Source organism: Dreissena polymorpha, chromosome 3 (genome assembly GCF_020536995.1).
Source record: "Dreissena polymorpha isolate Duluth1 chromosome 3, UMN_Dpol_1.0, whole genome shotgun sequence".
Taxonomy (NCBI): domain Eukaryota; kingdom Metazoa; phylum Mollusca; class Bivalvia; order Myida; family Dreissenidae; genus Dreissena; species Dreissena polymorpha.
This window is the reverse complement of record NC_068357.1, coordinates 105929179-105951174: the sequence shown is the minus strand read 5'-3', so window position 1 is coordinate 105951174 and position 21996 is coordinate 105929179. Positions and strand designations below refer to the sequence as shown.

Sequence of the window (21996 nt, the reverse complement as noted above, 5' to 3'; positions counted from 1 at the left end):
TTCAACAGAACCCCTTTCCCTAATACTACTACAAGCTCAGATTGGTGTTAAACCACAGACTTGCAGGTACTTATAATCTACAATGTCATGTAGATAAAATTCTATGACCATACATGAACACATGCAGCATTACACTTTGTGAAAACAATTCAGATGAAAGGACATTGATATTATTGCAATAAGGATCTGGTGAAGAGCTACTCATCCCACTGCTGAACAAGTTTCATAAAGTCGGCAGGACAAGGGTGTCTAAGTGAATAAAGTTAGTGTCAAACAACAAATATACCTACAACTTATGATATTATTGTTCTGTTACAATGAATCAATCTTGATACTTTGAAAGCACATACCGTATACCTACACATATTATGTAGTATTTTTTAATTTTTGTATAAGGTGACAGTAAAAATAGCTATATTGTATTATATAGTTGTAAAACTTACCTAACTAGCCAAAACTATTTGCTCAATAATGAGCAAACAGGACTTGGGCAGAAATACTATAATGACCCTTAAACAATACCTTGAATCTAGGTCTAAAAATGTAACTCAATACAACACCAATAACAAAACAAAAAGCCCGCTGTGTACCTTAGAAGAACACCATTCCAACTTCACGTGCCCCCAATCAGCTAGAAATACTTTGTTTTGTTGAGCTGACGCTCAGCATAGTTCGGGTCAGTGATCCTCTGCCAGTCCTGTTGGGTCTGGCCTACTACGAACCCAAGGTCCCGCCGATACGCCGACTCTTTCCTCTCCTCTAGGTCTGCCCAGCGAACCTGTGGAAAACACGAGAACACAAATACTTATGAGTCACAGTCTGAGAAATCAGGGTTAAATGCACGTGCATAACGAGTCTTCAAGATTGGCTTGTGCAGTATACACAGTCTTATCAGGGACAATGCTTTCGGAATAGACAGGAATTTCGTTTAGAAGAGACTTCTTTTAAACATAACAAGAGGGCCATGATGGCCCTGATTCGCTCACCTGACTAACCAAATACAATCCCAACCCAGTTTCATAAAGATAAACATTCTGACCAAATTTCATAAAGATTTGATGAAAACTGTGACCTCTATTGTCTACACAAGGTTTTTCTAATATTTGACCTATTGACCTAGTTTTTGACCCCAGGTGACCCAAATACAATCCCAACCCAGATTTCATCAAGACGAACATTCTGATCAAATTTCATGAAGATTTTATGAAAACTGTGACCTCTATTGTCTACACAAGGTTTTTCTATTATTTGACCTAGTGACTTAGTTTTTGACCCAAGATGACCAAAATACAATCCCAACCCAGATTTCATCAAGATAAACATTCTGATCAAATTTCATAAAGATTGGATGAAAACTGCGACCTCTATTGTCTATACAAGATTTTTCTATTATTTCACCTAGTGACCTAGTTTTTGACCAAGTGACCTAGTTTTTGACCCCAGATGACCCAAAAACATTCCCAACCAAGATTTCATCAAGATAAACATTCTGACCAAATCTTATAAAGATTGGTTGAAAACTGTGACCTCTACTGTCTACACAAATTGTCGACGGTTTTTCTAATATTTGACCTAGTGACCTAGTTTTTGACCTCAGATGACCCAAATACAATCCCAACCCAGATTTCATCAAGATAAACATTCTGACCAAATTCCATAAAGATTGGATGAAAACTGCGACCTCCATTATCTACACAAGGTTTTTCTATTATTTGACCTAGTTTTTGACCTAGTTTTTGACCCCAGATGACCCAAATACATTCCCAAGCCAGATTTTATCAAGATAAACATTCTGACCAAATTCCATAAAGATTGGATGAAAACTGCGACCTCCATTATCTACACAAGGTTTTTCTATTATTTGACCTAGTTTTTTACCTAGTGACCTAGTTTTTGACCCCAGATGACCGAAATACATTCCCAAGCCAGATTTCATCAAGATAAACATTCTGACCAAATTTCATAAAGATTGGATGAAAACTGCGACCTCTATTGTCTACACAAGGTTTTTCTATTATTTTACCTAGGTTTTGACCTAGTGACCTAGTTTTTGACCCCAGATGACCCAAATAAAATCCCAACCCAGATTTCATCAAGATAAACATTCTAACCTAATTTCATAAACATTGGATGAAAACTGTGACCTCTACTGTCTACACAAACAAATTGTTGATGATTATTCAATTATTTGACCTAGTGACCTAGTTTTTGACCCCAGATGACCCAAATACAATCCCAACCCAGATTTCATCAAGATAAACATTCTGACCAAATTTCATAAAGATTGGATGAAAACTGCGACCTCTTTTGTCTACACAAGGTTTTTCTATTATTTGACCTATTATGTGACCTAGTTTTTGACCTAGTGACCTAGTTTTTGACCCCAGATGACCCAAATACAATCCCAACCCAGATTTCATCAAGATAAACATTCTGACCAAATTTCATAAAGATTGGATGAAAACTGTGACCTCTACTGTCTACACAAACAAATTGTTGACGGACGGACGCACGCACACACAACGGACACCGGACATCACACGGTCACATAAGCTCACCATGTCACTTTGTGACAGGTGAGCTAAAAAGGCTTAAATAGACTAAAAATGTATTAATATTTTATCATCATTGAATTACTCTCATCTATGACTTAAAAGAATAATTGAACCCCACATCCCAATTGCACCTCAACAGTTTTACAGTACATACTCTCCTTTTGCCAGGCTCGATTATATGCCAGTCTAAGTATTCACTTAGCAAAAATCCACAACGGCTGAAAGTGTTCTCACTTTTTAGACTGTACCGACTGAAATCCACAACTGCTGAAAGTGTTCTCACTTATTAGTCTGTACCGACTGAAATCCACAACGGCTGAAAGTGTTGTCACTTATTAGTCTGTACCGACTGAAATCCACAACGGCTGAAAGTGTTGTCACTTATTATTCTGTACCGACTGAAATCCACAACGGCTGAAAGTGTTGTCACTTATTATTCTGTACCGACTGAAATCCACAACGGCTGAAAGTGTTCTCACTTATTAGTCTGTACCGACTGAAATCCACAACGGCTGAAAGTGTTGTCACTTATTAGTCTGTACCGACTGAAATCCACAACGGCTGAAAGTGTTGTCACTTATTAGTCTGTACCGACTGAAATCCACAACGGCTGAAAGTGTTGTCACTTATTAGTCTGTACCGACTGAAATCCACAACGGCTGAAAGTGTTGTCACTTATTAGTCTGTACCGACTGTACAGGCTAATCTGTGACGACGCTTTATGCATATTATATCTCATCCAGTACAGTACATACCCTCTTCTTGCCGGGCTCGCGTGCCTGCCGGGCGAAGTATTCATCGGCCACTTGCAGGAATTCATCCATGGACGCCTTCGACGACTGCGACGAGTGCATCTGAATGTGCTTTAGACCATCCAGCTTGTCTGAAAAGGAGATATCATGTCCTCACACAACCCCGGGGGTTTGAAATCATGCCCTAACACTTCCCCTGTGGTGGGGAAATAATGTTCTCACAGTCTTACCCTGGGGTGAGAAATAATGTCCTCACACTAACTCTGGGGTGAGAAATTATGTCCTCACAGTCTAACCCTGGGGTGAAAAATACTGTCCTCACACTCCCCAGGGTGGTGAAATCTTGTACCGATTTGTGAATTTTAAAAGCTATTTGAGACTTTCCTTTTTGTGCATTTTTGAAAATACTATTTCATAATTCAAAATCAATCAATTAAAAAAAATTGTATTAGCAACTTGTCAATCAGTCAATTATAAGCTGTTATTTAGTACTTTTCAACCAAGTAATGTGAAGATTATGTACTTGCAATTTGTCTGTCAAGCAAATACTGTACAGCAACATTATGTAAAATATTCACTTGTCTGCTCATGGTCTCTAACTACCTGGCCATGTAGTCAACACATTAAGAAATCACAGAAGTCGTGACAACTCCAATGTGAGCAGGTCTTAAAGATATTTGTTTCATGTTTGTTAGTTGTACTTGTAAAATCATGGTATTTGATGAATACATTATTTTACTTTTATTTATATTCCTACACATTTGAACTCATTTCTTTATTTTGGTTTCTCTTTTCATTGTATTTTTCCAAGCATTTATGTGTATGCATACCACTTGCCAAAACATTGCACTCAGCTATCAGATTTTTACAATTAACTGCAAAAATAAAATACATGTATATATCCATATTTAAAACATAAACATAAATGTTTAACTATTTACAAGCTACGCATATGCACAACCCAATTTGATGCTCGAATACAATATGTACAAAATAAGCATGGCAAAATCCTAAGCATATACAGTAGATACAAAAAACTATTTAAATGAAGCAAGTTTCAATTGCTTCATATGATCATTTTATTGAAGACATCAAGAAGGAAATGATATTCGTGGTATACCTTCTCGATGTTATATGAAAAGGGGAGTAACTCTTATATTCTGGAAAAAGCCTTTGAAGAGTTACCCTACTTTGCAATCATAAAGAATACCTGTGCTTGCAACTTACCTAACTGCCCCTCGGATAGATCAAGTTCCCATTTGCTTTTCTTGAAATGCTGAAAATAATTTGACAAACACTAGATTGATAAACTAGTAGATACTTCAAAGACAGATACAAAACAAGTCATGTTTAATTTCAATTTCAACAAAATGTACTGACAAAAGAAAGTACTTTGTATGGTGACCTACCTTTCTGCAACTAAGAGTAATAAATCATAAATGAATCATACAATTATGTAATTACCTATTACACAATCATACTAGAAGCAATCATGTTAATTTAATAAAGCTGTATTTCAATGTCAATCACAGAAAATAATGAATTCAAAGGATAGGTATAAACCCATTAAGGTACTTTTTTTACATTGAATAGTGATCTTGATGTGAGCTTATGAAAATCCCTTAAAAGATATACAAATATCTTGGAAAGATGGACGATGGACTGTAAGGTGGGGATTTTTTTTGCTTTACAGTTAGATATGTGAACATCCCCATAATATGATTATTGGAATACAACTAACCTGGTACTCACCAAATACTCGGACAACAAAATGTTGTAACATGTATTCTGTTTTTTGGTTGCAAAATAGTTGATCACTCAACAAATACGTCACAATAATTGTTAAGTACTTTAAATTCACATTAAAGTAAGGACACTTAATATTTTTGCATAAGTGACAATTAGGGCAGCTGAGGACTTTAAGACTTTAAAAGTGAATGTTGAGCACTACATATTTGTCATTACCCAACCACAAGAAATGTGATAAACCACCCACCATTTTTTTCTTAAACAATATTTTTTAATACATACACACACCATAAAATGTCGTTTACCACCCACTGTAAATGTAATATGCCACCCCCCATAAATGTAATTTTCCTCCCGCCATAACTGTTATTTCCCACCCACCACAAAGGTCTTTTTCATAAATATCATTTCCCACCCACCATTAATATCATTTCCATCCAACATAATAGTCATTTCCAATCTACCCCAACCGTCATCTCTCGCACACCAAAAATATCCTTTCCCACCCACCATAAATATCCTTTCTCACCCACCATAAATATAATTTCCCACCCACTATAAATATAATTTTGCACCCATCATAAATATAATTGTCCACCCACCATAAATATCCTTTGCCACCCACAATAAATACCATTTCCATCCAAACATAAATGTCATCTCCCACCCACCATAGATAATTTCCATGGATATAATTTCCCACCCACCATAGATATAATTTCCCACCACCATAGATATAATTTCCCACCCACCATAGTTTTTAATTATTCCATGAACTGTCATTTCCCGCCCACCAGTTTTAAATTTTTACATTAATTAAATGTCATTTCCCACCCACCATAGTTTTTTTTCCATAAGTATTAATCAAACAACCCACCAAAAAAATGCATGCCTATTGACTTATTGTTGTGAACCATTTACCATAGCAATCATGAACAACCCACCAATTGTGATCCCACCCACCAAAAATACAGATACTCATAAAATGACGTTGAATGACGAGATTTTAATAAAAACTGCACTTATTTTGAAAAATCCATTAGAGACAAGGTTTGCCATGAAAAACAAAATATTATGTCAAGAAAAACTACAAAACAATCATCAATGGTAAAAAACTATAATTCAAGGCTCCATTTTTTTTCAACAAAAAAATACTTAAGACCTCCCACCATTAAAGTATCAAACTATGGACAAAAGAAAAAGTTTGGACGTATGACATGTAAATGGGGTAAGGTATTTGTAAAGGTAGTTATAAAACATAAATCATTAAAGCAAACACATAGCAAGAGTGGTTGTAATAACCTAAAACAATAATCTTGGGAAAATAAATTTGGTAAATATCATATCATTTTGTTGCATCAAAGAACACTTACAGTACAAACCACAGCTAAAAACAATACACAATGAAATTACAGAACACATTAATGCTCTGTCAAATTAACTGCTTATCACTACAGTTTATATGATAAAGTAAATCAAGGCAAAAATTGAACAAATGTGAATACCACTGCAATACTCAAAAGTTTGAAAACACAAATGTGCTACAAACCTGCATAGAACTGAGTGTGACAACTGCTGCATATGCTTCATATTAATTACTATTTTATCCTAAACAATATTTTTGATTTTTTTCTTGTTCAAATTACAATCTTTGTTCAGGAAAATTTCTAAAATATCAAAGCTGATCTGCAAGGACCCATATACCAGATCAGTCTCACAGAATAACACTCATGTTAAGGACTTGTGGCAGGATAGTTTGGCTTGATTTAAGAAACGCCTCATAGGATAATACACAAGGGTTATAAAAACAAGTTTACAATAGTTTCAAAAGCAACCATTCAAATGTACTATGTAATTATGGATGGGGCTTTTTACCTCTTTGGAATGTGAACCTTTGCCATCATTCTGAGGTAAAGAAGTACTTTTTAGGCAAATTGTGGAAACATATTCAAAGCAGATGAATTGAAAAAAGTTTGGCTTCATCTTATCAAAGAGAAGACTGCATCATTAAAAAAAAACAAGAGATGTGTTTGTCAGAAACACAATGCCCCCTAATGTGCCGTTTTTTGTTTATTTTTACCTTTGACCTTGAAGGATGACCTTGACCTTTCACCACTCAAAATGTGCAGCTTCATGAGATACACATGCATGCCAAATATGAAGTTGCTATGTTCAATATTTAAAAAGTTATTGCAAAACTTTACTGTACAGTAAAGTTTTGGGACAGAATGACAGACAGAAAGACAGGCCAAAAACAATATACCCCCGATCTATCGATCCAGGGGCATAAAAACTAACAAAGTCCCAAACTGAAGGCCTATTAAAAAATAACCCTTCAACAAGAAAATCGATTGATTGTTCCAAGGTTTGAGTCTGAAAATGTTGAATATGTCTAAACAAATGTCTATAATAAATCAATTGCGTTCAATCTGGAATCGCAACAATGCATAAAATGTTTGTGTGAAATTTAAAACATTTGTTTCCATGGAAATAGATCTAGGTCAGCACATACCTCTGTCTCCTCCTCCTGATCTTCTCCTTTCCCTACCCCCGGGGCAGCAACCCCTGGTGTTGCCTGGCTAGGGTCCATCTCTTCCATCTCCACCTGAACAAACATATTTAGAATAACTTTTGATACAAAAAAAATGCACAGTTTGAACAAAAGAATAGAAGCACATAATTGGTTGTTTCGACCTCTGACCTGAGAAGCTGTAAATATTACCATAGTTTTGCATATCTAATATGTACTGAGGTACATATGCTCACCTTAGATGTGGAAACTAAACTGTTCTGTGCAAATTTTGTGAAAATTGCGTTATAAATGTGGCTATTATCTAGGTATTTTACTCCGTATGACACAGATTTGTCATGGTCTGAGACAGTATTAGAGCATATAAAAGTTTTTACTTTAACAATATTTAATAAATAAAATAGTAACGCTATGGTGTGGGCCTTACTTTAACCCCAGGGGCTTGATTCGAAAAAACGTAGAGGACCACCATATGTCACACAAGTATTATACATATTACAGTTGCGGTTTAAGAGAATAAGATTGTTTAAGTTATTCACAATAGAAGTCTACATGAATAATGTAATACATGCCAGTATGTTAGTTTTGACCCCTGGGACATGGTTTGAACAAACTAAGTAGACAAAAACTATACCATGTTACACACCAAATATGTCACCCGTGAAGTTATTTAACAATATACATCTATAAAGAAATGAATCATTTGAGCTTTTAAACAGTTGATCAGCAAAGATTCCTTAAACTCAAACCACAGTAATTATGTCACACAGTATAGGACACCATATGTTCCTCACATCAGTAATTGAGTCCTCCTGTAGCAATGAGCGCACATCCAGCTTAATGTAGTGACCTGGCGTCTCCTCCCATTTACTCTCAATCTGCAATTGACATTTCATAATATGAGCTGTATTCTGAAACAAGAGGCCCCAAAGGGCCATGGGTCGCTCACCTGAGAGACTAAGATGGAAAGAAACAAAGATTAAAACTCTTCAGCAAATATTTCAAATTATTGGTATTACAAGACTGATTTTAAAAATAAGGTGTTTCAAAGTATTCACAATAGGCCTATATAAAAAATTAACCCACCCACCCTGGCGGCCATGTTTTTACTAAACAGATTAAAAAAAATATATATAAGGAAAATGCTTCTTACATACATATAGAGAAAACTGCCCCATCCCCTGGTGGCCATTTTTTTCCACTGATCATTACCATTTTCATACTCATCCGACATATCAATAAAACCAATGTTTTAACCAAGTTTCATGATGATTGGCCAAAAAATGTGACTTTTTGAGTGTTCACAAGCTTTTTTAGTATATAAATATAAGGAAAATGCCCCCCCCCCCTGGCAGTCATGTTACTAGATAGATCAAAACCATTTTTGAACTCAACCATCGTATACAGGAAATAAAATGTTCTGACCAACAAATGTCATGAAGATTGGGCAAAAAATGTGTGTTCTAGACTGTTCACATGTTTTCATTATATACATATAGAGAAAACTGCCCCGTTTTTTCACTGATCACAACTATTTTCAAACTCAACCAAGATATCCATAAAACCAATACTTTGACCAAGTTTCATGATTAATGGACAAAAAATGTGACTTCTAGAGTGTTCACAAGCTTTTTTTACTATATAAATATAAGCAAAAAGACCCCCCCCCTGGCGGCCATGTTTTTTTTACCAATCCGAACCATTTTCGAACTCAACCGTCATATCCAGGAAACAAATGTTCTGACCAAATTTCATAAAGATTGGGCAAAAAATGTGTCTTCTAGACTGTTCACATGTTTTCACTATATACTATAGAGAAAACTGCCCCACCCCCTGGCGGCCATGTTTTTCCACTGATCACGACCATTTTCAAACTTGTCCGATATATCCAGATAACCAATGTTTTGACCACATTTCATGATGATTAGGCAAAAAATGTGAATTCTAGAGTGTTCAAAAGCTTTTTTACTATATAAATATAAGGAAAAAGACCCCACCCCCTGGCAGCCATGTTTTTTTACCGATCCAAACCATTTTCCAACTCAACTGTCGTATCCAGGAAACAAATGTTCTGACCAAATTTCATGAAGATTGGGCAAAAAATGTGTCTTCTAGACTGTTCACATGTTTTCACTATATACATATAGAGAAAACTGCCCCACCCTCTGGCGGCCATGTTTTTCCACCAAGCATGACCATTTTCGAACTCATCCAATATATCTATAAAATCAATGTTTAGACAAAATTTCATGATGATTAGACAAAAAAAGTGACTTTTAGAGTGTTCACAAGCTTTTTTTACTATATAAATATAAGGAAAATTACCTGCCCCCCCGCAGCCATGTTTTTTTACCGATCCGAACCATTTTCGAACTCAACCGTCATATCCAGTAAATAAATGTTCTGACCAAATTTCATTAAGATTGGACCAAAAATGTGACTCCTAGAGTGTTCACATGTTTTCACAATATACATATAGAGAAAACTGCCCCGCCCTCTGGCGGCCATGTTTTTTTACCGATCTGGACCATTTTTGAACTTGTCCAAGATATGAATAAAACCAATGTTTTGACCAAGTTTCATGATGATTGGACAAAAATTGTGACTTCTAGAGTGTTCTCAAGGTTTCTCTATAGCCATATAAGGAATACTGCCCCGCCCCCGGCAGCCATGTTATTCAACTGACCAGAACCATTTTCGAACTCAACTCTCATATCAAGGAAACAAATGTTCTGACCAAATTTCATGAAAATTGAGCCAAACATGTGACTTCTAGAGTGTTCACATGTTTTCACTATGTACATATAGAGAAAAATGCCCCGCCCACTGGCGGCCATGTTATTTCACCGATCAGAACCATTTTCGAACTCGTCCAAGATATCAATAAAACCAATGTTTTGACCAACTTTCATGATGATTGGGCAAAAATTGTGACTTCTAGAGTGTTTACAAGGTTTCTCTATAGCCAAATAAGGAAAACTGCCCCCCCCCCCCCCCCCCCGCAACCATGTTTTTTTAACTGACAAGAACCATTTTCGAACTCAACTCTCATATGAAGGAAACAAATGTTCTGACCAACTTTCATGAAAATTGGGCCAAAAATGTGACTTCTAGAGTGTTTACATGTTTTCACTATATACATATAGAGAAAAATGCCCCGCCCTATGTTTTTTCACCGATCTGGACCATTTTCGAACTCATCCGTGATATCAATAAAACCAATGTTTTGACCAACTTTCATGATGATTGGGCAAAAATTGTGACTTCTAGAGTGTTTACAAGGTTTCTATATAGCCAAATAAGGAAAACTGCCCCGCCCACTGGCTGCCATGTTTTTCAACGGACCCAAACCACTTTTGAACTCGACCAACATATCATTAAGGCAAACATTTTGACAAAGTAACATGGAGATTGGGCATGAAATGTGACTTCTACAAGTTTCATGAAGATCCGACATGAAATGTGGCGTCTAGAGTGTTTACAAACCAAATGTGGACGACGGGCGGACGGAAGACGGACGAAAAAAAAAATTGGGAGGGTGGGGGGGGGGGGGGGGAAGCAGGGATTTTGGGTTGGGACGTGGGGTATTGTTTGGGTGGAATCCATTGTGGTATTCAGGTAAGTGTTGTTTAGTCAAAGTATTAATAAATCTGATCATAAATAAAGAAGTTATGACAATGTAACTAAAGTAATATGCATATTGTAAATGGAAAAAGGGCCATAATTCTTACAAAATGCTTGATACAGTTGTCTGCTCTTGTTTATAGATTGGGGTCATGTTGGTAAAGAAGTATGCAAAATATGAAAGCAATATGTCAAGGGACATTGGAAATATTTAAGGTGGTACGCAAACTTTAACATAGATTTATCAATAATATGCATATTCTAAGTGAAAAAAGGGCCATAATTCTTACAAAATGCTTGATACAGTTGTCTGCTCTTGTTTATAGGTTGGGGCCATGTTGGTAAAGAAGTACGCAAAATATGAAAGCAATTTGTCAAAGGACATTGAAAATATTTGAGGTGGTACACAAACTTTAACATAGATTTATCAATAATATGCATATTCTAAGTGAAAAAATGGCCATAATTCTTACAAAATGCTTGATACAGTTGTCTGCTCTTGTTTATAGGTTGGGGTCATGTTGGTAAAGAAGTATGCAAAATATGAAAGCAATATGTCAAGGGACATTGAAAATATTTGGGGTGGTACGCAAACTTTAACATTTGCATGCTAACGGGAACGCTAACACCGACTCCAGGGTGAGTAGGATAGCTCCACTATATATATTTCATATATAATAGTCGAGCTAAAAATATAACCTTCTGTAAAGTGATTAACTGAACTGTTAGTTAACAAGAAAACACACATTTAGAAGGTAAATCATTTACCAAAGAGCCAATGAGTCAAGGGAGGTAAGATATGAGACAACACAGCAATGAAACAGATTGACAAGAGTTACCATCTCTAGGTCTGTCTGCAAAGCGAGGCAAGACATGATACAAACCAGCAGTCAAACAGATAGACAACAGTTACCTTTACCAGCTCTTTTCGCAAAGGGAGATAAGACATGAGACAACACAGCAGTGAAACAGATTGACATGAGTTACCTTCTCTAACTCTCTCAAGGGAGGTTAACTATTAGTATGAGACAACACAGCAGTTAAACAGGTAGACAACAGATTCCTTTTCCAGCTTTCTCTGCAATGGGAGGTAAGATAAGAGACAACACAGCAGTGTAGCACATTGACAGGAGTTACCTTCTCTAACTCTCTCAAGGGAGGTAGATATGAGACAGCACAGCAGTGTAGCACATTGACAGGAGTTACCTTCTCCAACTCTCTCAAGAGAGGTAAGCTATGAGACAACACAGCAGTGAAACAGATTTACAGGAGTTACCTTCTCCAACTCTCTAAAGGTAGGTGAGCTATGAGACAACACAGCAGTGAAACAGATTTACAGGAGTTACCTTCTTCAACTCTCTCAAGGGAGGTAAGATAAAAGACAACACAGCAGTAAAACAGATTTACATGAGTTACCTTCTTGAGCTCTCTCAAGGGAGGTAAGACATTAGACAACACAGCAGTGAAACAGACTGACAATGGTTACATCCTTCAGCTCTCTCAAGGGAGGTAAGAAAATAGAAAACACAGAAGTGAAACAAATTGACAAGAGTTACCTTTTCCAACCTCCGTGCCAATTGGCCAAGGGAGGTAAGCTATGAGACAACACAGCACCGAGACAGATTGACAAGAGTTACCTTCTCCAGCTCTCTCTGCGTCCTGTTGTGAGTGTTCCTCTTGGCGCAGACGGACACCTCGCACTGTAGCTCCACTATGTACACCTGTTACCATAGCAACAATGCTTTTTTAGAGATGAAACTTATGCAAACTTACGAAAATAATTACTTTTAGATACATTTTTGTGAGGTTTGCAATCATGTATTTATTCTTTTGACAAACAAATTAGCGACTTAATTGAAATCAGGGGTAAAAGCATGTGCAAAAAAGTGCGTACTTAATTATTTAATCAGGGACAACACTTTCCATTTTTTTGAATTTTTTTAAGAATGTCACTTCTCTGCAAACATCATGTTTAAGCAGCAAGTATCCTCCCTGATAAAAAAAGCCTGCGAAAACTGCACAGGCTAATCTAGAACAACACTTTTTGCACTTGCATAATGTCCTGTTTTCTCAGAGCAAAAAGGCTTTAATATTTATGACAAATTTGCCTATTTCTGATCAGGTCTCTGCGATTGTCCTCTGACAATGTAAACATTTTAAGTAGTCTTAATCCAGCCTGACCCACATAATATCTCAAGCTAGACCATGATATAAGGTATCTTGTTTTTGTTATTGAACATTCATTAAAATATCATATCTTAATATAACTTCTTCACTAATTTATCAAAAGTCTCGGAATGACCGAATTTGATGATATCCACTACCTGTCTGCAAATGGAGCAAGGAAAAGCATACAAATATTTCGTTCTAGATCTGTCCCATTATTATCCAATATGTGCTGACTGTGTGAATAAATGTTTTTTATGTTGAAAAAGTACCATCAAAGTAAAATATGCTTTATCAAAAAATAATTTCTTGATATTTTTGTTGCCAATAAGATGTGAGCTTGGCTCTGGGAAAATGGGGTTTAATTAAGGCTAATCAGGGATCACACCACTTTTTGTGCTATTTTTCATTTAAAAGTCAGTCTCTCATAACGAAAAAGGTCTAGGCAGAAAATGTTGTCCCTGAATAGCCTGACACAGGCTAATCTGGGACCACACTTTACGTGCATGAATTAAGCCCTGTTTTCCCAGAATGAGGCTTATATGAGCCACTGGCTATTTTTCCAAGTGTATCATAGCATATCACATGTCCCACCTGAAATCCCTTGGACTTGGCGTAACTCCAAAACTCCTCAAAGTGTTTGATGCGGTCGAAGACAGCGTCGACAATGATGAAAGGGAAGAAGCCGTCATCAATTGTCTTCTTGAAGCTCTTGAGCATGTTCTGACGGTACGCACTCTCCATCTCGGCTTCATACTCGTATTCCAAAACCTGAATACATAACAGCATGTTAGTTTGGGTGGTAGTTGCCATACCGGGTTGGTGGCAAGGCCTTGCCCAGGCAGTTTAAAAAAAAAGCTGAAGGCATCTGTTTACGATTCCCATATCTGCAGACACTTAACAACAGTTTGATTTGTCTTAAATGTACCAATGTGCCCTAAAAAAGTGAGAAGACCCCTTATTCATAATCTTGGAACATATATTACACTTATCAAGGAGTGACAGCATTTTTTAAACTATCGCAACTGAACATTTGATCGCATTTCATACCATTTGATACCCAAACTTTACTTACTTAAAAAGCTTTATTGTTAGACATGCCTTTGCTCTGTTGTTTTACTTTGGGAGTCTTGATCAGTTTTAAAATATTCATTTTCAACATAAATGTCCCATTTTGGTATGCCTGAGAAACTTCAATAGGACACAAAATATGATTGGCCGAGTGATCAAGAGACATAAAGATACGATTAACAATTGGATGTGATCAGTGTCGCTTAAAAATAGGCTCAAACATTAACAAATTATTGGCTGTCATTCGGATATTGCATACCAGAAACCAATCATCATCATACCTCACCCATCAATTTTTCTTATAACAAATCATCCATCCCCGCTAATGTAAATTATACGGATTTGGCTAGATTGAACTTTAACAGTACGCAGTTGTTTACCACTAGTGGGTTAGGTGTGTGCCACTGAACTAACTACCCTCTCTGACTGATGTCTTTTTGTTACAGGCGCTGTTGGAACACCTCCACACACACTGGTCTTTGTTTTATCTAGAGAATCGACAAAGCGGGGGTTTTGGGGTCGTAGCCCCCGATATTATTTTTTTTAAGGAACCAGTAAAGTTCAATCATCCCACGGATTTTCCCGGATCTACAGAAAATTCACATCTAAGTATATTGCAAAGTTATGGCAGAGACAGGAATTTACAGACTGACATCCTGAGCAGGACAGAGGCAAACAAAAAATGCTGCAGCCACCTTCTTCACAGGGAATCATGAAAAGAAAAGTGAACAGACAACTTTAAAAACCAATCTGTGTCTAGTTAAAAGTAAGGGAAGGTAAATGTAACTATAACACCTCATTATAGACCCATCTTTCACTATAAACCATTTTTAAAATAGCAAAACATTTTAGCTTCCAATTGCTGCCTGGTTCAGTGATAAAGAGGCTTAACGCATTTGCATAGTGTCATCCCAGATAAGCTTGTGAAATCCGCACAGGCTCAACTGAATTTTTGTAAAGGAGAGACTCCCTTGAAATGAGAAATTCTATTAATGGGTGAAAGTGTCATTTCAGATTAGCCTATGAGGACTGCACAGGGTAATCTGGGACGACACTTAAAGGGACTGTCAACCACGAAATTACGAAAAAAGAAACGTTCTAAAATACCATATTTTTTTACAATTATCAGTTTATATTGATTAAAATATCACGACTGGTATATTACATTACTTGAAAAAAGTTCATATTTTCAGTATATTTGGTAATAAAATTTCTCGATGTGAAATCGAAAGTAAATCGCGAAAATAGGTGACATAACGATATACACACTATAAATTACGCTAGCAGATTGATCATTTTCTATATTAGATATATACAATTCACTAGGCATGCACAATTAGGTTTCCTGGGTTTACCACGTGACGATGATGATCAATCTACTGGCGTTATTTATAGTTAACTGGTAGTTACCTGGTAGACATACCCAGTAAAACAAATTTTCTTAAAATAAAATTCATTTTAATTATTAAATACTTACCTGCTATCCCTAGCTATACCTTTCTAGGTCAGCTTCTCCAGAAATCTTCAAGTGCCGGAATTCGGCCACCTCTCTAACCGAAAACAGATCAGGTTAAACATAGTACAATGTAACCTAGCCGGAAATCAAGAACCGTAACTCATCTTACGTTTCATGCAATTATGAAAATATTAAACGATGAGCGGGGTGGGAGGTGGGACTTACCGATAGCAGGTAAGTATTTAATAATTAAAATGAATTTTATTTTAAGAAAATTTGTTTTAATGTCATAAATACATACCTGCTATCCCTAGCTGATTTTGTAGCTGTGGCGGGAGGTTATCGTTATATTTTCCCATCACAGCAAAAACCCATATACAGGTTTTTCAGCCAGAGATAGTAGAAATATGTCCTCAGATAATCTTTGTTAGTACAGTATTGTACTTTAGTTTCTGGATAGCGCCAGTACATTACGCCATGGAAGAAACTACTGTTTGAGCAACCACAAGAGAACCCAACATATATAAATTGTCTTGTTGACACTCAAGAGAAGGAAGATAGAAAGAGGAAAAGGTGGTCGGATTCCTCCAGAAAGCAGCTTGAAGCACTTCAGAAAGTGGAACATTATTAATATACGCCCACGAAGCCGAAAGAGCTCTTAATTCATGCGGTCTAATCTTAAACAGGGATAAATCCTAGATGAGAGATGAATAAGCTGTCTTAATAATCAAGGCTACCCAACGAGAAATAAATGCCGCAGACACCTACCCCCCCCCCCTTTTTAACGGAATGAAAAGTCTTTTGCGAGAACCTCGAATAGACTTTACTCTTTTAAGATAGAACTTCAAAGCCCTCACCAGGGAAAGAAGTCTATCATCTTCATGTCCACAAGTATTAAAAAGACTTGGAACTTTGAAGGGTTAGAAGCCATAGAGGGGAGTTGATTATTAGCAAGGAATCCTGGCTGACATAACAACGTTACAGATCCATCTGAGGAATCAAAACAAAGATGACCATCCTCGATAGAAAGAGCATGAATTTTACTTCTCCTATTGGCTGAAGCCATAGTAAGAAGGAAAACGGTCTTCCAAGTTAGGAACTGTGAAGAAGCTTGATCTAGAGAATCAAGAACACAAGCCAAATCCCATTTAGGCGCCAGTGTACGAGAAACAGGTCGTTTAAGTTCCATAGATCGAATCAGTTCCGAAATCGCTGGATCAGCACAGACTTGTGATGATTGAGTAAAAGCCAATTTATGCAAAATCATAGATCTATATCCTTTGATGAAGCTAAGAGAAAGTTTCTTATCAACAAAAAGATAGATTAGAAAATCCGCTATGCGTCTAGCAGAGGGATTGAGGGAATCACTTTTCCCTCGAATACACCAATAAGAGAAGAGTTTCCATAGAGCATCATAGACTGCTCTGGTGGACTTTCTCCTTGCAGAAGCAACAAGGTTTGAAGCCCTGACAGAAAAGCGTTTCTTCTGCAGAGATTGCCTGATAACAGCCAGACGTGCAAGTGGAACATTGCTGGATCCGTATGAAGTCTGCCTCTTTGAGACAGAAGATAATCGTACAGGAGACTGAGAAGATCGTTGAACCACTATATCCTAGGCCACCAAGGGGCGATTAGGAGTATGCGACACAGACTCACCCTCATTTTCGCCAATATTTGGGGAATCAGAATGGGTGGGGGATAAGCGTAAGCGTCCAGTTGGTCCCAATCGAACGAAAGCGGGTCTACTGCCCAAGCTGCTGGATCGTAAACCGGACTCACATACAGAGGAAATCTGTGATTGTGTCTGGTTGCAAATAGGTCGACTAGAGGATAATCTAACATGAGAAAAATCTGATTGGTCACTTCCTGATGAAGTGTCCACTCCGATGGAAGTAATTGGTGTTTGCGAGACAACCCGTCTGCCAGGGCGTTGAGACGACCTGGAATAAATTTGACCAGAAGAAAAATGTTGAGGGTCTTGCAAAGAACAAGTAATTCCTTGGTTTCCAGATACAGGGAGTGAGAATGTGTTCCCCCTTGTGTCTGAATGCAAGTCACAACTGATGTGTTGTCTGTTGACACCATCACACAAGAGTCTCGAAGATGTGACTGTAAATGAGATACAGCTAGAAATACCGCTCGCATTTCTAGATTGTTGATATGCAGATGTGACTCATGATGAGACCACAACCCTGAAACTGTCAGACTGAGTGGTTCCAGATGAGCCCCCCACCCTTCCTTGCTCGCGTGCGTCATAAGATACAAAGACGGTTGCGCAGGAAGAAGGGGCACTCCTGCCAAGAGAGTCTCCTCGTCTAGCCACCACTGAAGATGTGGTATTAACTCCGGAAGAATAGGAATCTGCGATAACATATTGTCCAGAGACCATTTCCAACAAGCTGAGAGGTAATGCTGAGGAAGACCAAGGAACAGACGTCCTAATTGCACAAAGTCTGCTACTGAGCTCAGGATACCGTTGAGAGATAGGAACTCTTGAGCTGTTATATGAGATTGGGACAAAACCCAAATGACCTTCACCAGAAGGTCTGATATATGTTGACGAAACACTCTGACCTTGTTGATGTGAGTCAAGAAGTTCATTCCCACAAAAGTGAAATCTTGAGATGGAATGAGGTCTGATTTGTATGCATTTAAAAGGAGCCCTAATAATAGGAGTTCCTTCCAAGAAAATTCCAGATGTTGCAGAAGCAATTGACGATCGAGCTGGTGTAACAGCCAGTCGTCGAAGTACTGAAGAAGCAGAATACTGTGAACACGGAGATGTGCTCCTACTGTAGCCATAAGCTTAGTTAAGACTAGAGGGGCTGTTGCCAACCCAATTGGCATCGCTCGGAACTGGTATACCTGGCCTCGAAATGCAAACAAAGGTACTTCCGGTAGTTGGGTGTATAGGAACATGGAAGTACGCATCACCCAGGTCCAAGAAAACCCCCCAGTGTAGAGGTTTGATGGAATTCCTAATGAAGGAAGGAGTCTCCATCTTGAAAGTTGGTTTGAGTAGATACGTGTTGAAAACTTTAAAGTCTATTACTGGTCTCCAGGAACCATTTTTCTTATGAACAAGAAAAAGACGACTGTAAAATCCTGGAGAATAAGGGTCTGTAACCCTTTCTACCGCCTGTTTTTCCAAAAAAAACGAGAATGGACTCTGGAATCTTTGGATGCGGAGATACCAGCTCTACAGGGACGCGAGAGAGTGGAGGTCTGTTTTCGAATTGAAAAGTCAGGCCTTCAGTAACGAGATAATGAACCCAAGCGTCCTTTGTTATACAAAGCCGACGATTTAAAAATGTAGAAGTCTGGCCCCTACTGGTATTTCCGGCATCGGATGAGAAGTCGGCAGAAAGGGTAGGTACCTAGGGCTGGTAAGCAGGAGGTCCGCCCTTGCCGGTAAAAGGTTTGGAATAACTCTTATCCGGCTGAGACTTGTTCTTCCTACCAGATTTCTTAACAGATGATTTCTGAGAAACAGAAGGTCTGTTGAATGAAGACTGTTGGTTAGGAACTGACCGAGGATTCAGGGAAGGCCTTTTAGAGAAAAGGTTATTCCTCTTATCCTTCTTAACTACTAGATTTGCCATTGGTCTAGAAACAGGTCGCTTAAAGGCCCCTTGGCGTTGTCCAGAGTTGTTTCTAGCTAAAGAAGCATGAAGTTGATCATCTTCTCCGCTGAAATTGCGTCTTCATCCTTCCACCAAAAAGAAGTCCTGATGAGAGAGGTGCCGTTCTTAGAGAATTCATACCCGGTTCTAATAGAAAATCTTTAGTTAAAGAAAAAAGGATAAGATCTCTACGGATCCTTAGCATCTCCGACATTGAAGAAGCAGCATTATGTGAAAGGGACAATGTCGTTAGTGAAAGATGAATTAACAAATCACTAAGTTCTTCAGGAACCGAGTCCGACCAATTACACACCAACTGCAAAATAGTTGCTAGCATGAGATCTATCAGGTTGGTAAGACCTAAAGATTTGCGTTCTCTTACTTCCCAATGTTCCAACATTGAATAAGGAACAGAAACAGAAGTTGAAGAAGTAGGCATATTAAGCAACAGCTCATTGATGTCAAGATCCTGAACCGGTAATTTGGCAAAATCCAAGCCGGAAGTTGGATCAGGTACAGAACGCTTGTAGCTTCTAGTACGTTCATTATGCTTAGGATCAGATAAATCCTTAGGCACTTTCCACAGTTCTCCTCTTTAGGAATGGTCTTATTAGCTGATTCCAAAGATTGAAAAACTGATAAGACAGTAGAAACCAATAGGAAGGCATGTATATAGGCGAGAAGTAGCCTTAGAAAGCCTGTTGGGATCAAATGTACGAACTAATTTTCTGTGATAGAGATCGTCAAATTAGTAGACATCTCTGCAGGTCTTGGGCAATAATCATCACCAAGAGTTGAAATATTAGTTCATAGATCTGATTAATTGATGACAAATATTGATAAGTGTCATCATTGGAATCTGCCTCTGAAATCGCCTCATTGTCTACAACACCAGCAGTGTGTATAGAATCAGCGGAAACATAAGTGGAAATACTAGGTCGATTATCATGCACCAGATTGTGAGTATCTGGCAATGATGTTATGACCATCTACACAATTAACACCCTGACACTTAAAACCGGAAGATGAAGGTAAATTATCTGGATTGACTGGTACAAATTGTCTATACGAATCTTGAAGCCATAACGTGTCCGGATTAGACGGTGCCGTAGCAGGAGGTACCCAAATAGGTTACGTAGCTGATACCCATGGAGCAGAGAAAGTATCTTTAGTGGTGAGAAAAACACCAGAAGACAAGGTCTGCGAAGTAGTACCAGTCACAGCAACATTTGTTAATGTTAAACTGGAAACTGGATCTGGTACATAGGGTACAGCTACATTACAATCCGAGACAGGATAGTACTGTGTAGGATAAGGGTAGTCAGAGCGACACTGTCTACGTGAAGCATGACTACGAGTTTTATCCTTACCATGCCGAGAAACAGATCGGCTTCGATGGGAACGACGTCTCCTAGAATAATGTCTCCTAGAGTCTCGAGATGATCGGTATCGATCATATCGACGCGTGAATGAGGACTACTCGATGAAGGAGATCGTGTACGAAGTCTACCTCTATTCTCAGTACTTGTTGACGACTCAGATGCCTTTAAAGAAGAAGAGGAATATATCGATGATGATGATCGATGTCTCTTTCTCGATCTATGACCGATGAACTGTGACAGGTAGAACTGACCGGTGACTGGTAGGATTGACCGGTGACCGGACCTGTCCTTGGTGACCGGTGGTCACTGTTGATGGTCCCTGATGACCGGTGACCGGTGGTATTGACCGGTTGTATTGACCGGTGACCGGACCGGTCCCTGGTGACCAGTGACTGGTGGTATTGACCGGTGACCGGACCCGCCACTGTTGATAGATGACTGGTGACCGGACCAGTCCCTGATGACCGGTGGTATTGACCGGTAGTATTGACCGGTGACCGGACCGGTCCCTGGTGACCGGTGGTATTGGCTGGTAACTGGACCGGTCCCTGGTGAACGGTACCACGGACCGGTACCACGGACCGGTGCCATGGACCGGTGACCGGACTGGTCCCTGGTTCGTTACCCGGTGACATACCCGTCATACTATGACCAGTGTTGTCACCAGGCAATGACCATATGGCGGCTGCTAAATGGTCCGGCATTGGTCGTAGTCCTTGACCAATGCCAACGGGCATAGACCGGCTGACGGTTGTCACCATGTGGTCTGATGTTGATCGACTTTCTAACGAAGTTAGCATAGTACGATCTTCATCTTGCCCTATACCCAGTGACTGATGATGCAAATACTTGTCTGTAGTCACCGGGAATTTCTCATCTGATAAAGGTTTATCTGCCCGTTTTCTGCTCAGAAATGTTCTGCGATGAATTGCTTTCTGCCACGTCGCATCGTCCCACGCACTACAAACAGAGCATTTATGATCAAAGGTACAATTAGTACATAACAAATAAGTATTGTGGGAATCCTACGAATCCTTAATGTGACCACGTGAACCTCTAGTTTGTAAATTCATTCTTATTCTGAAATT

At 38.4% G+C, this 21996-nt stretch overlaps 1 protein-coding gene across 1 annotated transcript in view; it reads right to left on the bottom strand.

Annotated features, from left to right (window-relative positions):
- LOC127870837 (YLP motif-containing protein 1-like) overlaps positions 1 to 21996 on the bottom strand; it is an 83438-nt gene that overhangs the window by 10446 nt on the left and 50996 nt on the right. The window contains exons 14-20 of the mRNA XM_052413370.1: positions 13971 to 14147; positions 12848 to 12931; positions 8381 to 8464; positions 7569 to 7661; positions 4535 to 4583; positions 3311 to 3438; positions 591 to 778 (exon numbers count right to left, since the gene is read on the bottom strand). Coding sequence (XP_052269330.1) covers positions 632 to 778; positions 3311 to 3438; positions 4535 to 4583; positions 7569 to 7661; positions 8381 to 8464; positions 12848 to 12931; positions 13971 to 14147 — 762 coding nt within the window. The 3' untranslated portion in view covers positions 591 to 631. The remainder of the gene's footprint in view (positions 1 to 590; positions 779 to 3310; positions 3439 to 4534; positions 4584 to 7568; positions 7662 to 8380; positions 8465 to 12847; positions 12932 to 13970; positions 14148 to 21996) is intronic.